Raw genomic sequence first — 17560 nt, forward strand, 5'->3', positions numbered from 1 at the left:
ATATATGACTTGCTTCCTGAAAGATACAAAAAATAAAAAATAAAAAAAAAAGACCATGAGGCTCATGAATCATAAACGATTCAGGTCTTCAGGTCTGTTGCTATGAAGTTTTTCATATAATGAAAATAATTTTAAAACTGACTGGTGAACAGAGAATGCAAATGAATTTTGGCATAACATCTTCGACTGTATGTGTTCATAAGCACTAAAGTAGCAAAGTGGGTAGAATAAGTGATCGTGTTTAGTAAAGGGAGTGTGTTAGATGAGTTTACCCCTCCAGTCATAAATAACCAGTAAGCACCCATAAGAAATAATTACAGTAAAATAGCTTTACATCACCTGCAATATTCTCACCAGGTGTTAAGCTTAAAACATCATCTTGTGGTTTTCATTCTGTAATTATGAATAGTTTATCATGATGTGAGTGATTTCTTTTAGAAAAAAATGGCTCTTGTTTGATGTTCCAAAGCTGTGTTTTATGGTCTTTAAAGTATTTGATTCTGTAGTTTTATCTAAACCTCACCAGTAAGCAGAAATGCTTTCAGGCTATGAATTTTGTGGCCTGCTTCACCAGTTCCTGGTAATTGTTCCCATAAATCCCTATTAATCTGTGTTTAGGTGTGAAGCTATTTTTTTTAGAAGAAGAGGATTAGATTTTCCAGCAGCACAAATCTGTTCGATGCAAAGAGAGGAAGACATTGAGAAATGAAGTTAAACCAGCTGCTCAGTCAGGACACTCAGCCGATGGCCTCTGACCAACCGGTTTAGAGCTGACAAAAAAGGGAAGTGCATCAGTCAACTGTTAAACACAACACACAGAGCAGCACATTATTTGGGCAGCATGAGCAATCACAGACATCACTCCAAAAAAGACTGAGTGACCACAAATTGGCCATTGACACGGCTTGTCACAGCAAATCTTGGCAAGTCTGATAGAGCAGACTGAGAGGAGTCTGCCAACACAGCCGGCATGCACAATGAAGGACTTTAGGAAAACAAAACTCCAAGTATACAACATACTGTCACAGCAAAAATAAAGTTGGGGGAAACTCTTGTTGCTATGGAAGCAAAAGACAAACCAACTTATCTATGCATGGAGCAGTGATGACCAAGATTCCCAAATCTGTCTAATGAGTTAATTAAACTTGTGTGCAGTACCACACACACTTTGTAAAAACACACAGATCATTTAGCTGTCACCATCAAAGCTTTATTGTTTCAGGTCAGAAAACCTTTAGGTCTACATAAACTTTTTCTATTCTCTAACTACCAGAAAATTGACAGAATTCAGCTTTATAGAACTGTATGATATAAAATCCACTTTTTTGACCTGCACGTCATGTCATAATGTTTTTCTCTCATCAAAGACACACCTGGAGTGCTAATGTGATACTTGTCTGATGCATTATTTTGGAGATGCCATGGAGATCCATCCCGTCAGAGCTCCCAGTCCGTCCCATGCCCCCACCAGCTCCCCTACCCAGCTCCTTCAGACCAGCAGCAATTACCAAACATTTGGTGGAAATGAGAATCACTGAGCTACTTCTCAGAGCAACGCTGGTAAAAATGTTGTTAAAGGGTTAATAGAGGAGCCATGTTGTGATGACCTCCTGAAGGCGGAGTTTCAGAAAGAGCAGGAGGTCTTAAATAGACAAAGGTCCCATTTCAATGTGTTAAATTACAAAGTCATGTTTGATATACGTAGCATTTTTATAGCAACTGATGGCAACATAGTTACTTGGTTATACTATAAAATGGCTCTATGTACCTGCTAAACACAATATCACCCCTTGAAAATGTATTCTTTTGGTTCACTTACCATCCAGAATTTCCATAAAAGTATCTGATTTAAATGGAAGCACTCCTGTGAATGTAGTTTGAGACAAAATCTCAAAAGTACTGCTTTCTTTAGAGACATCAAGAAAAAAAAAAGTAAAAAATATCAGTCTAGATAGCAGGAAGACCTCCACAAGTCCAGTTCACTGTATGGAACAGATGGATGAAGGTGCCATGTGAATGTGTTGAAGCAGCATGGGAAGGTCTAACGCCCACTGCCTTCAGTAAGGAGACAGGTTCTGCATCCCAGAGATGAGCGTGTATTAGTGCATATCAACTCCCGGAAGCAAAAAACCTTGTAAAGAGGCTGGCTGAAGGGATACTCAATAGACAGAGAAATGAATCCTGTTTGGAAAGGCAGCTGGAAAGGTATTCAACTAGAAAGACACCATTTCCACAAACGCAACATGAAAAGCCTGATCACTGTTTCCCAACGCACTTAATACTTGAAAATACAGGTCCTTCTCAAAAAATTAGCATATTGTGATAAAGTTCATTATTTTCCATAATGTAATGATAAAAATTAAACTGTCATATATTTTAGATTCATTGCACACCAACTGAAATATTTCAGGTCTTATATTGTTGTAATACTGATTATTTTGGCATTCAGCTCATTGAAACCCAAAATCCCTGTCTCAAAAAATTTGCATATTTCATCCGACCAATAAAAGAAATGTGTTTTAATACCAAAAAAGTCAAACTTCAAATAATTATGTAGTTATGCACTCAATACTTGGTCAGGAATCCTTTTGCAGCCTTCAATGCGGCGTGGCATGGAGGCAATCAGCTTGTGGTTCTGCTCAGGTGTTATGGGGCCCAGGATGCTTCGATAGCCTTAAGCTCATCCAGAGTGTTGGGTCTTGCATCTCTCAACTTTCTCTTCACAATATCCCACAGATTCTCTGTGGGGTTCAGGTCAGGAGAGTTGGCAGGCCAATTGAGCACAGTATACCATGGTCAGTAATACCAGTGGTTTTGGCACTTTGAGCAGGTGCCAGGTCGTGCTGAAAAATGAAATCTTCATCTCCATAAAGCTTTTCAGCAGATGGAAGCATGAAGTGCTCCAAAATCTCCTGATAGCTGCTGCATTGACCTGCCCTTGATAAAACACAGTGAACCAACACCAGCAGCTGACATGGTTCCCCAGTCCATCACTGACTGTGGGTACTTAACACTGGACTCCTGGACTTCTGGCATTTTGGCATTTCCTTCTCCCCAGTCTTCCTCCAGACTCCAGAGCCTGTATGTTTCTGTTTTCCAGCCCAAAACACACTAAATAGGTTGCATTCATGTACTTCAAAATAAAATCACCAGGTACTTCACTGTCAAATAATAAAACAGGTCTGTCAGATAAGCTACAGGATAGTCATGTTCATAAAACTAGAATATTTGCTACATCCAATATTAATACTGCCAGTACTTACCAGTATTTGATTTTTTTAAATAAAATTTAAAATTTAATTGCTCAATTAATTGTCAGAAAAATCTGAAGTCTTAGTCATTAAAACTTACAATCTGAATGAGTCAGAGAACTAACAGAGGCAAAGAAGAAAAATATTCACTTTCTGAAAAGATAGTTTTTGTTTACTGCAAAATATACTTGTTGAAGACGAATAAACCACATTATGGTTCAAGCAGCAGTTTCAGAAGTTTTTAAAGGGCTAAACTGTGTGTTGGCGGTATGGCATACAGGACAAACTATGTGTCATAAAATGTGCTGAAGTTTTCAAATCAGTTTCTTCTCAACATTTTATCAGAGGTGCGTTGAGAGCCAGTTTACTGCAGAAACAGATCCACGTCTGAGCAGTTTAACTCACCTTTCCTCAGCCATTCAAATGTCAAACCAGAGCCAGAAATGGTTCGAATATGTTTGATCTYTAAATAAAGCCTGGAGAATTAAGAAAGAACCTGACTTTTAAGGCGCTGCGTGTCAGGATGAATGCTGTTACACCCAGTTTGCTCTCTCCTGATGGCTTTTCTTAATTCGCTGCCTCAGGAGGAAGCGCTGCTGTTCTGTGTGGATCTTTGCCGTTGTCCTGTTTTTACAGCAGCAATGATTGGGCAGCCCGGTTCTCTTGTTCTCCCAATAAACCCTGAAACAGACACAGACGGGGGGAGGCAGGCAGGCAGGCAGGCGGGCAGGGAGAGAGGGGAGAAGGAGAGGGAGGTGGGCTGTACCTCACAGGGAGGAGGGAGGGCGTGCCATCGTGGGAGAGGTCTGCTTCTCCACACTAGACTCCCACCATCCCTCCGAGCCGGAGGAACAAGCAGGACCCTGTGTGCGGATTCTCGGATAGATAACAGCGCAGCACAGCCGGGAAGATGGATGTTCTGTTTCCTGCGGTTCTACTATTCACTGCGAGTGTCCTCAGTGGAGCATCAGCCGCGTCTCACTGTGAGTATGGCACCTGTCAGCGCCGCGGCTACGCGGCTGGAGCTGCCGATGCTGCCGCTGGCGGGGCTTCACGCCCGGCTGGAGGGGGCGCCGTGACCGCGGCTGACGCTGCTGGTTGCCATCTCTAGTTTTTGTTGCACATGTGGAAAAAAAAAAAAAAGTTGACGAGCAGTCGCGAGTGGATGAAGGTCAAGCAAACAGGTTTCAGTCTGTTCCGCCGCTTGCTGCTCTCTGGGCTTGAACAAAGTGCCGAGTGGCCGCAGCTGGATGTTCTGCCGAGGTTCGGCTTCATGAGAGCATCGTCTCCAGACAGCCTGCAGCCCGCTGAATACTCACCCAACACGGGCTGTTGAACTGCGCTAAGGCCTGTCTGTCTGCGCTGTGTTGTCCTGCTGAGGACGCGAATTTAACATGTTAGAAACAAACAGATACATTTTTTTTTTAGTAAGCTCCCAGTCCTTGCTCTGGCTACTTGCATGTTTAATTGATATGTTTCTGTTGCGTGAAGTCTAATTTGCAGTTATTGTTGGAAATACATTTAGGATCATATTTAGGTGATGAGTTCTTGTTGATAAGTAGGTCTGTCTTTTTTTTTAATGAATTATTTTTATTGAGCTGGTCTTATAGCTAAAGGAGCACAAACCTTTAGAAACTTGGAAGTCACACAAAGTAGTCATCTTTCAAAATGTCATTCCCTTTTAAAACCAGACTTCTGAGGCTTTGTCAGATTTTTTCCTTCATTTTCTTTATTTTACTGTTAAATCAAAGAATGCCTTGATTTAACAGTAAGGGGGAAACTAAGCTCAAACTTTTAGTTTGACAGTCAGCCACACCTAGACCGTTTTTCAAAATGCAGCATCAACATCAGCTGGTTAGCAAAATCACACAACGTTGTCCCGACAGATATGATGTTGTTTATCCATTTTTGTTTAAGACAGCAGCATATTGAACATGTTCTAAACATGTTGGGGTGTGGGCTTCTACAAGATGCTTCTAGGAGGCTGTGATGAGAGTGAGTGTCGGCTTAAATGTAAAATAAGACATTGTGTTGCCCGCAGCCATATCATGTGGAAATTACAACGTCCAGCTTTGGATCGTCCGATACATTGAGACGGCTGAGTGGAAAACAGTCAGCAGAGATGAGAACCATGTTTATATTATATTTAGGGTGTTGCTTTGGACAGTGTCATAACGTCCAACATTTCCAGTCTCAAAATCAAGAGTACATTTTTTCTTTTTTCCACCACAGGATCACTGCTCGAAGCAGCATGTTCACAAGTCCTGGTCAAATATGGACCAAAGGTTACACTTTCAGTTAGTGGAACAAACATACTTTTAGTCCTGTTATTTAAACACAAATACCACTCTGGTGTCTGGAGTATTCCCAGATTTTGTCTTAAATTTCACTTTTTTAAATTTTTTTGTTTATATTTTACTTGTACGTGGTTTATTTGGGCTTATCACAATGATTAATAAATCAATTAATCACATGATAAATTAAAACAAGCTGAATATTTTCCTCCGTTTCTATCATAAAATGGATGACTTCAGTCTGCTTTGGTTCCATCCAGACCATTTTTTGAAGGACAGTTTCGTTTACAGAGACTCCACTGTCCATTTCATTTGCTGTTTCTGTCGTTTTGTTTATTTATCTCTGATATTTAAAATGTTCCAGTGTTAAATGTTTACTAGAACTGAAAGTTTTTTCATATTTGAGAATGTGTTCTTGCATTATTTTGCCATTACTATTCAAAATGGTCTTAAAACAACAGTACTATCGTTTGGCGCAATAACAAATGATCATCCAGCAAAATGTGTTATTGGGACAGGCCCAAGCTTATTACAACCCCTCACAACAAATCCTGTCAGAACTTGTCCTTTCTCGGAAACCCAGTGTGCCTGAAACATCACGTAATCTAGAGCATCCAAGATATGCTTAATGCATTGAAAAGGAAAATGCATTCCAATGCCAAACATGCCATTTAATTTGTGGTCCCTGCTCTAAACTAGAATTTTATTGTTTCACCATCAATACATTTGTTGCATTGTTGAGCCTTGTACCAGTGTAATGGTGGGGTTGCTCTGGGACCAGTTCCATGTTCACTAGTCAGGTAATCATTCCCTGTCTGAGTTCTTGATTAAAGTCATGTGTTTATGATTGAACAGAGTACTATTTTCTATCAGCTGGAGTATTGATGGAAGCTGTAGAGGAGTTTGGGGAGTGGCTCTAGAGATGCACTGGAAACAGTAAAGATCTCATGGGTTGTCAGTATGCAATGACAGGAAAAGAGTGCATGGGAGATGGGCATGTCATGATTATCCATGTTTTAGCTATGTAGAACCTGACATGTCCTATGAATAGGGTAGTGCAACATGGTAGACACCATAACACAAACCTACCAAAATAAGCAGTTTTCAACTGCAATGCATAATTTTTTATTGACTAAATCTGAACTTGCAAGCAGATTGATAAAAAAAAATATATGGCAGTGGCAGCATCATGCTTGAAGGGAAGCTCCCTGTTAGTGTTATAGTAACACAGTTTGAAACCAGAAAGCAGTATATCTTCCAAGTAGCAGGGAATGTTTATTCTATCTTTCTATTTGTATCAATAGTACAATAAATGCCATAGATGACATTATTAGAGTAATCAGTGAAGTAAAGGTTATTTCAGTTTTTAAGTATTATTACAATTTTTTTATGTCATGTTTTAGACTTTTTTGTTTTAATGTTGGGGTGAATTTTGTGTCAACCACTTTTCTCCATATGAGCATGATTGGTATGATAACAAGCATCAACATGGTCACATGCTTATAGACATGTTTATGAAACCAACATGTCGGGTTGTTGCTTTGGGTTTTCAAGGCTGAAGTTGTACATCTCAAACAATTGAAACAATTGGAGTGCTTTGAATTGCAGAATATAAAATATTCTCTAGTCGTGACTGTCTTTGTCCTTGACAATCATCAAATGTTGGCTCAGCAGTGATCAGACCTGATATGTACACAAATCAATGTAAAATACCACAGAAAAATTATTACCATATTAAATAAAATAAACAGGATTGAGGTGAAATTTTGAATATGTTTAGATAGATTAACTCTGTAAAGAATTATGCTAAATATAGTCATCAAAATATTCTCAGTTTTGCATGATTTCATCAATACAAATAACTGAAATTTTAAACATTGTTTGGATTTGATTTGCATCATAATTGATACAGTAGGCTTTTACCTTTCATTTAAATATTATAATCATCTTTCTGATTATAATCCATGACAATTTTAACAGAATATTGGCTCGTTGCATTATGTTTTTGTAAAAGGTACCTGAAGTAGCAGCTTGCAGGACAAATAATACATATGCACTGTGTGGTTAAATGTGATGGAACTGGAGAAAACATAATCAGCTTTGATGTGACAAAGTCACTTTTTGGCTGAGTGTTTACAAGAATAAAGAAAACAAGTGATTTTTTACGTAACATTTTTGCGTAAAAATGTTTTCTCCCCTCTTATGGCCATTCTATAGAATGCATAATGTAGTCTATGGCAGTCATCTCCAACCCCCGGGCCGTGGACCTGTACCAGTCTGTGGACCAATTAGTACCGGACTGTACAAAAAATAATTAAATATTCTCGTTTATGTATTATCTGAGTCTGGCGGATCTTTTATTTTGAAAATCCTTTAACCAGGTTCTCTCGGTTACATCTTGCGTGCCAACACTGAGCCCACAAGCAGCAAAATGAGTAAGAAACAGATCAGATGTCTTTGAAAAGTTTCTTTCCAAAGGGGAAAAGGCCCAGAGAAGAGACAGGAGAATGGATTTATCCCGGACCAGTAGGTGAGTCCCACATTCCAAACCCACTCTGCATGATATGCGACAAAAGGTGCCTTCAAACTGCTTCGACGCTTCCAGACCAGGCACCCTGAGCATAAGCAACACTTCGGGTGTCATTGTCTCTTATCACTCACAGATGGGACCGTCTCTTTTTGAGTAACAAATATGTCCAACGATGTAGAAGCAATAGTGATAGTTTGTGGACTCATTTTAAGTGATAAAAGACGTAACAAAAGGTAAAGACGTTGGATAAAAGACTGTACTATGCACTAAACCGGACTCTCAGTTGCGTGATGTAAGCTGCTTGGGATTTCCCTCTGTGGTTCCTTCACCACACTTTCTGATTGGCTACCTGTCACATTCAACAGGCTGAGTTCTCGCTCCCAGTCAGGGAAAACCCCACAGGCTGATAAAAGGGCCAAGAGACAATCCAACAAGTTGAATATGTCCGATTTTTAGATGGGAGCGGTCCAACGTTCTACGTAACACACCACACATTGCAGGATGATTGGTTAGGATTATAGCAGCAACAATCTTAGAACTTGAAGCGCGCTATAAGATTGTCATAAGGGGAAAATTGGGGCAGAAAATTGAACATTTTCCCCTTCAACCCCCCCGGGCCGCAGTAAAATTACCAAGCCTTGACCGATCCGCGGTGATCAGAAGGTTGGGGACCACTGGTCTACGGCATTTGAGCACTGGCTTCCCTTAAAACTCATACATTTATATTTTTAATACATCATTTACTTCCAGCCCCATTAACAAGACTAACACGTTGAGCTGAGTTTTCTCAGTGATAACAGTGAATGCTTATTAATGGAGGTGAATTGACTCAACTTACATTGCTGCCCTTTCATGTCACGTTAAAAGGTAAAAGGGGCTAGCAGCAGTAAATCCACCGGAGGCGTGCCACCGTTTGATCTGTTTGCCTCCCTGAACTATATGGTGGGTGTGACATCAGTGTTTAAGCTAGTCATGTTCAGGTGAGGAGCAGAGCTGAGCTGACAGCTACATTCTTCATCCCTGACAGTCATGTGCTTCTCAAATGTTGGCAGTGATCAGACTTGACATACAGTGCTGTGATGAGACGCTGAGATACTCCTGGAGGTCAAAGTGCTGCTCTCATATTTACCGCTGGGAGAGAGAAGGAGGCGATAGAAGCGGTGTCACAGACGCTCTGTTGGGAGGCTCAGACAGTGGCAGCCATTTCCTCTCTGAGGACAGCCCTTTGACTTTTTTATGAGATGGTGACAGGTCTGTCATTGGATTTTAGTGCCCAATGGGTCAGTCTGCAGCAGGAGTTAATTGGTGCTGTGTTGGCACAGTCTCTCCAATTGCACGAAAAGAGTTATTTACAATTAAATCAGAATAACACTTTTCTTTGAATTATTGCATAATGACCATACAATCCAACCTTATTAGCCACTGTTGAAATGCATCTTGACAACAGTGAGGTGCTCTCCAGCAGCCGCAACAATAAGAAGTGATTATGTACTGCAGGGGGTAAAAGTGCTTTTCTTTCAAATGTATTGGGTTCTGCATAGCTGCCTCCGAGGCCTTTGATGACACTGCTGCTGTTGTTTTGTACTGACTATTACTGAGACTACTGGATGGAGAACTGTGGTTCTCTCTTCAGTTCCTAGACTAAAACCAGTGCAGGTTCTGTTTTGGATCTACCCCATCACACTTTCCAGTTCCAGGACCACAGCGAGTCCAGGGCTGTTCGGAAGCAGAAGACATCTGCACACAATGCCCCAGTGCCACTCGGTCCTCCCACTGGCCCTACAGTTCAGGCCTGTAAGGATCAGAGCTGTCTCTTCACTCTTCACCCATTCTTAAATTGTCTTTTTGTGGAATTATTTTTGAAAGAAGGTTTTGGTGTTTCTCTGAGGAGGGCGCTCAGAAAGAGCGATATCGGGATGTATTACATCATCATAGAAATTCTGTCACGCTTGGGGTTTGTCGCAGTATTGTGTGAGCATTGATTAGTGTGTTTAATGAGATAGACTAAGCTTGCATGATGTTGATTTGCTCTTCACAGCCCAGGCTGCTTTTTATGGTGCCAGCAGGAAGTGGGAGCAGCTATTAATGGGAGCCTTCTTTCAGAGTTTTAATTTTGATTTTATGTTCAAATAGTGGCTGCTGATTTTCTTAATCCCATTTGATGAACTGTTTGCTGATGAGCTTGAAAATCGTGTTTGAATATAGATTAAAATACCCAGGCAGTGAAGCGCCGCGGGGCTCAGCAGACGGAGTGGCTGCAGGATGTACGGTGGCCGTGAGGCCTCGGTGCAGCAGTCCTGGGTTTGATTCCTGGTCCGAACCAATTAAAGCATGCAGAGCTTCTGCAGTGATATTTTGGACGGACATTTAATGTACAATTTCTGTTATACAATTCAGCTGAAAACCCCCAAAACAAATGTGTTTAAGGTGGAATGTGAACAAATTAAAAGGTGCAAGGTTGCATAAACATGAGCCCACCCTCTGATGAATACTTTGACGCATCTTCTCATTCATTTTATGCACCCAATCTCTTCTGGTAGGATTATGTCAACTCCTAAAAATAACAAAGTTATTATTATTATTTACTTACCATAGGCTCAAATTTTTGAGATGGAAACCTGGGAACAGTGTGATCCACCACGATGTCTTTCTGTAAGATAAGCACCAGTAGTGCTAAAAGTCCTCCATAGAAAAAAAGGAAAGTTGATCCTTTGTCTATTATATTTTTGCTATAATATATTACAAAGCAGAACTCATGTTTGTACTATAGCATCACTTGTAGGTCTACAAACTATGCTTGCCTGGCCAAGCATCTATTGTTTATTTGTTCTACATAGTTTTTCATACATCAGTAGGAGTCGTGTATAAACGCTACACGAATAGACAGTGGTGACCGTGGTAGGAGTTCACCCTGCAATGGATCGCTGGTTTGATTCCCGGTCAGTCTGCCCTCGTTGTTTGTGTCCTTAGGGGCAAAACCCTCCACCTGCTTCGCCTGCTGGTGTTTGTTAGAAGAGCTGATGCAAAATGGCAGCCGGGCTTCTGTCTGCCTGCCCAGGCCAGCTGTAGATACAATCCAGTAGCTTGCTGTCATCAGTGTATGAATGAGCCCTTTGAGATTTCAATTGGAGATATAAAGTATAAAGGGAATTATAAATAAAGATAATTATTAGTGTAGCAAAGATGGGCGTATATGCATTGAACTGGACGCACCTATCGTGCTGTCCCCAAGACTGTGCATTTGCGTCGCACGCTGGTCATGCATCTCGACAAGTTTCACCCAACAGGGTGGAGTGGAGGAAGTTTTGCATCTACTAGCATTTAGATGCAAAACTGTCTTTTTGGAGAATATACTTCATCAATGCACATGTCGGTTATAAAAGCCTCATCGCTCAACACAGACCTCTACAATCAGAATTATAGAGTTAAAATTGGACATTTAGAGATTTAGGTTGAGCTCATTTGTTTGTGAACAAAAAAATAATGTGTGGCACATGCATATATACATTCAATACACTTTTGCTAAACATGTCTTCTAGCATGCATTTGGCCCTGTGTGTCTGCCCTTTATGAACCAACCACACCACCAGTCAATCACTGACGGCTCTTGTTTGTCCAATCAGAGTATTCCTCCTACCAAATGGTGCATTTGCTTGGATAAATAATAACCAATCACAACCAGCAAATAAAAAAACTGCACCAAAGCAGACATTACTAAATAAATCTAGATTTTAGGAACTTAATACAAAAACTAGGGCAGTTTTGCACCCAAGAATATTTAGTGAAGCATAGCAATATTCATTGTTGTCCATTTTAGAAATGTTTATTTAAATTTATTCTACTCTTAAAGTTGATTAACTTTTTAGGATTTAACTAAAGTTAAAGGGAAAAATGGTTTTATTTCATTTATTTGTGTGTGTTTACCTTTTTATAAGATTCCTGGTGTTTAAGTATTCTCATTAATTCCTTGAGCTTCACCATATTTGGTAATATTAGAACTTAAAACCTATAACCTATAATTACACACAAAATAGTGTGTAATTCTAAAGAGAAAGGAGAAACCAATAGCTTCTAGAAGCCACCTGATTTATAAGTAGATTCAGCCTTTAAATATTCAACAGATCAGTAAAGGCCTTGGAGTCAGAGGCAGTCCTAGCCTGCATGCCCCCCACCTCCCTCCACGGAGTTGTAGACGAGGGAGGGAGGGAGGAGGATGGGTGTTTTTCATTAGGCACCAATGACATTCAGACTCTCTTGTTAGGGAGTTGCGGGGCATAAAACAATTAGAGGACGGGGGTAAAAGGAGGTAAGACACCCTCATATCCCCCCCCACAACGATGCTGCCCTGGGCGGTTGCCCATGTTGCCCATATCATATACCACCACTGCTTAGAGGTGTTTTAGAGGACATGAGTGACCAAACACTATCATGAACTTTAAGGAACAGGACAAATGTTTAAAGCAGGGTCACTGTAGGTCATAAGACAATATCCTAAACCTTGAACTTCTCACAGAGCTCTGTTCAATTCACCATCTGAATGTCAAAAGGGAAAAGCATGATTGGCACCTAAACTTCTAACCGTAAAACCTTTGGAGCTCATTATTTGAGATAAATCCCTAAAATACCAGAAGAAACGAGCAAAAAAAAAAAAAAAAAAAAACTTCTCAGCACTTATCACTTATCCATTGAGCAAAAGTCTTGGTCAAATGAAAAATATTTAGGGATATGAACTCGTTGTCTGCTTGTGCAAAGCTGCTAGAGACCTAAGCCAAATTACTTTCATCTGTGATTTAGTATACATGCATGCAACACTTTTCAGATGTTGATAATTTTTTTTCTTCGTTTAACAATAGTATTCTACCTAGTGATGGTCTTTCATATAAAATCCTAACAAAATTTAAATCACTATTTTTGTGGCAATAATTTGGAATTTCAGGTGACATAAATTATTTACTGTAGAAATCAATGTGAAGTCCAGACCTATTTTTTTTCCCAGGAGTAGATAATTTGCTAAAATATCAAATTATCAGCTAGATAATTTGATAATTAGTAGTACTTAACACGTATAGCAGATTATCTATTTGCGGATAAGATACCAAATATATAATTTGCTATCTTATCACAGAAGCTGAAACGTTTTCTATTGAACATAAATATTTGTAGAACACATCTAGAAACATTGAGTACCACAATTCTGTTTTAAAAATACCAAAATATGATTTTCCTTGACCCTGATAAATGACACAATCTCCTCTCAGTAATAAAAGTTGAGAAGGGTTTGGAACCCATTAACACTTTCACAAATGAGTTCAGTAAAGTACCAGCGACCCAAGAAGTCACATTCATTTTTTTGCGACAGTTCGATGCAGGACGGGAATTTGAGAAGGTTTTATTCAGTTATTCAGTTTTATTCATGTGTCTTTTCCGAAAAGAGTGGATTGTGTTCGGGGAGGTTTGGTGGCCGATGGTGTCTGATGGTGGCTGATGGTGTCTGATGGTGGCTGATGGTGTCTGCTAGGAAGCGATGAGCTGCCTGTCAGGGTCAGAGGATCCACTCTGCCGCAGCTCTGGCTCCTTGTTTACCCACAGAGAGTCACTCAGTGTCTGCAGGTGGAGCAGAGCTGGAACTCCCCTAATTAATAACGCCAGTATGGATTTCTTTTTTCATCTCGTGGACAGTGTTTGTTTTTTGTGTGTGTGTGTTAAATTTAAGATTATTTGGTCAGCAAAAGGATGGCCAAAAATATTGCGATTAAAAAGTCGAAGCAACAAACCTTGGAACAACTCAGGTGATTTATATTGCTAGTTACATGCGATTTCAGCATATTTATGGATTTTTAACCTGGTTGTTGCACATTTATCGGCAACATTCCAAATCTCCTTCGTTAATAAGGCCAGCGAAGGCACGGCGCTCAGCCCACTTGAGGCCTGATTCTGGAGAATAGAAAGAAAAAGGCTTTCATTAGTGGCTGATGTGACACTCTTCAGCGTGAGTCTGTGGGAGGAATGCTGCCTCGCTTCCAGTGATCTCCTCACTGGAGACCGCTTCACCAGCCATCTATTTTTTATGAGATGGAATCGGTTTCCGGGGTGGCGACGCACCCCTCCGCCACACACATACACACACACACACACACACACACACTTATTTAAATTTTTATGCTTCAAGTTAGCTCAGTGAGCATATACTTCACTACTAATTATTTTCCATCTGAAGCACCGGGAAGGTGTTGAAGCAGAGCACGCATGCAGCTTCACAGGCGCAGCGGTGAGGTGTGTGTGCACGCGTGTGTGTGTGTGTGTGTGTGTGTGTGCGTGTGTGTGTGTGTGTGAGATGGAGACGATGCAGCTGCAGATTCACTCGCTAATGAATGTGAAGCAGCCACTCAGTGAACTCCTGCAGCTGTACACTTTCAGGCCCTGATGAATTTATCAGACGGTAAATGAGGCAAAGCGGCGTGGCGTGGCGCTGCCTCTCCTCACGCTCACCGTTCCTTCGAGAGACAAAACCAACCGGAAGCAGCGTGCCACCGAAGGCAGACCGTGAATCCTGAAATGGGGAATGTTAAAATGCATGTTCACGTCACAGTAGGCTCAGCGGATCATGGGGTGAGAGTTGTTTCGTTTCATGTGCTTGAAATGTGAATCTCTTGTTTAACTTTCTTCTCCTTAATCATTTAATAATTCTTCCCATTTCAACATTTCCTTAGACATAGGAGGCGGGGAAAAGAGAACAACAACAAAAAAAACCACTGGAAACGACATTTTGCAGGATTTTGGTTACAGCTCCGGAGCCAGGGGGCGGAAATAAAGTTTGAAGTATAAAATATTGAACCAGTAAAAGCCCTGAATCCAGGGGGAAGGAAAGGTTGAAAAATAAGCCCTCAGATGGGGACCTGTGGTGAATTGTACAGAAACAAATAGATAAACTGTGAGAGCAGAATGTAGCGTAAGCCACAGCTGAAATCCTGATATATTTTCAATAAAAAGTGGCTCTGCTTTTAACTCCACAGCTTTGACTTATATTTTTAAATACAATTTGGATGAACAATACAAATAAAATAAATTCTTTTTTTGTTGTTGTTTAATTTCATTATAGACTGAAAAATTACAGCATCAAATATAAGAATATGTGATGTTTTAAGTAAAATAGGTACATGAGAAACAAAATTAATTTGCCCACTTGACTTTTGTATAAATTAGTTTTTTAATGGTAATCGCATTTTGTGGTCAAAATTACTACATGTATGCTTTTCCTGTTTTAGTTGCTGCGTTTCAGATGATGTAGCATCGACGTCGCCCAATGTAGATGGAGGATGTTTGGTGGACCATGTATGTGTCTCAAAAAAAAGGTTTGATTGATTGATTGATTGATTAATATTGCTGAATTGCATGGAATCAGGTCAGATGTAGAAGGATTGTTATTCTGCTCTGAGCCCATGTTTTATTGATGTTTTTCTTAATACAACAGCAGCTTCCACAAATCAGTGAAATGTGTTTTAAAATATACGTGTTTAGGGATGAATAATTCAGACTGGCTTTGATCAGTTTAAATGTTTTAGGTTGAAAACTTAAGTTTATCAAATATAATACAGATTCCTTGAAATGGTCAAGTGCTGAATTTGGTGTCATAAAATTTTGACTGCTCTGGAATGTGAGGATATGGGACTTGGAGTGTTACTGATTAGGCTGTTGGTCGAGAAAAAAAAATCTGATTGATGGTCAATGATCTTAATTAATCCATCCACAGCCTGACTAACCTAAGGCAACCTTAAAAATACAATGCTGAAGTTTTCCAGCCGTGGCTGACTGCGGTCATCAGTGCTGCGGATCTCTGTGGTAAAACCCTGTTTGGCCTGCATGACTTCCTCCTTCAGCTCTGCAGATAAAAACACACACACACACACCGCCCCCACCCACACACCCCTCCACACACACAATTCTTTGTTGGGTCAGAGAAAGATGAGATGGAGCCTTTTGTGAATTTGTGCTTCTTTATTAACTTAAAATCTTTTCTCATCTCATATATTGACAAGGCCTTTTCCATAGTTTGGTTTGTTGTTTTTCAGTTAAATGAATACAATCTTGACACTAAGGTTATGACATTATCAGCAGACATTTTATATATGTATATATATATTTAACAAACATTGGCATTAGGTTCGTCTTTGTTTAGTATCATCATTCGTGAGTGTTCTGTCTCACTGGTTGGTAGTTTTGAAGGTAAACTTTAAAACAAAGGACTGAGGTCAGGGTATTCATTGTCCAGCTGTATTTAAGTCTTGTTGCTTAAGTTTTACTAAAACTCACAATTGGTTTTAAAAGTTTGATTACAGTAAAATCCAGCATGTTTAAAATCTTTAAATCTCTTTAACCTCTGTAAGCCTTTGCAACTGTCAAGGCTCGTGTCCCATGCAGTAGGGGGTGATTATCTCTGGTGGTTCTGGTGACACTGAAACGTTGAGTCTTTGTCATGGCTGTTTAAGTGTTGTTTTTTTTTCTTTTCATTATTTCTACTAGTGACCAAACATAAAACCAGGTCATGTCATATCAATACTGTCATGTGGTACAAAACCAAAGTTTGAAGTAAAAAAAATGCTCAAGCAGAAGTGGACATGATGATGTTTCCACTAACCTCTCAGGTTCAGCGCATTCAGCAGAGCTGAGTCGGCAACTTTCTAATACAGAAAGTACTAGCATGTCCTTTCTAAGGACACGTTCTGATATGATCTTCCATGGTGTGATACACTTTGTAATCATCAGGTTATTAGATTATGCAGACGATATTAGCTCATTTTTCAGGTGTTACATCTGCAAAAGCATCTGCCTTTCAGACGACCGTCAACAATGTGTGTCAGTCACCAGCAGGGTCTGCTACATTTGTGTGCCTGCTAAATGTTTTGCATGTTTTAGAAAATTCTTTACTGCCTTTGTATCTCTTTCTGCTTGATCATTTCTCAGAAGGTTTTTGTTTTTCCACCTCAGCTTGTTTTTACCTGAGTGAAGTTGGCCCCCCCACCTTCTTCAAATCAGACAGAATTGGTGTCAAACGTTTGTGCTACGTTTGTGCTGGTTTGTGCAGCAGAAATTTTCGTTTGTGCCGCTATCATTTTAAAGATGTAAAGAAAGTTGGATTTCATAAAAGTTGAGGGGCTGGTTGACCTTTTGCCCTTTACACTTTCATTAATATCTTCAAAGTCAAAGCAGCACAAACAAAAATTTTTGCTGCACAAACGTAGCCGAGTTGATTGACACCCATTTTGCCTGATTTGAAGGAGGTGGGGGGGCTGGTTGACCTTAGATGACCTCTAGAAACCATCCATCCATTTTCTTGCACCCTTGTCCCTTAATGGGGTCGGGAGGGTTGCTGGTTCCTCTCCAGCTATCGTTTCGGGCGAGAGGCAGGGTACACCCTGGACAGGTCGCCAGTCTGTCACAGGGCAACACAGAGACACACAGGACACAACCATGCACACACACACACA

General features: G+C 40.2%; 1 protein-coding gene across 1 annotated transcript in view; it reads left to right on the forward strand.

The window, feature by feature from the left end:
* Nucleotides 1-3853: 3853 nt before the first annotated feature.
* LOC103482356 (contactin-associated protein-like 5) overlaps nt 3854-17560 on the forward strand; it is a 174079-nt gene continuing 160372 nt past the window's right edge. Inside the window, 2 exon segments of the mRNA XM_008438481.2 lie at nt 3854-4157; nt 4160-4234. Coding sequence (XP_008436703.2) covers nt 3893-4157; nt 4160-4234 — 340 coding nt within the window. The 5' untranslated portion in view covers nt 3854-3892.

This window comes from Poecilia reticulata, linkage group LG2 (assembly GCF_000633615.1).
Source record: "Poecilia reticulata strain Guanapo linkage group LG2, Guppy_female_1.0+MT, whole genome shotgun sequence".
Lineage (NCBI taxonomy): Eukaryota > Metazoa > Chordata > Actinopteri > Cyprinodontiformes > Poeciliidae > Poecilia > Poecilia reticulata.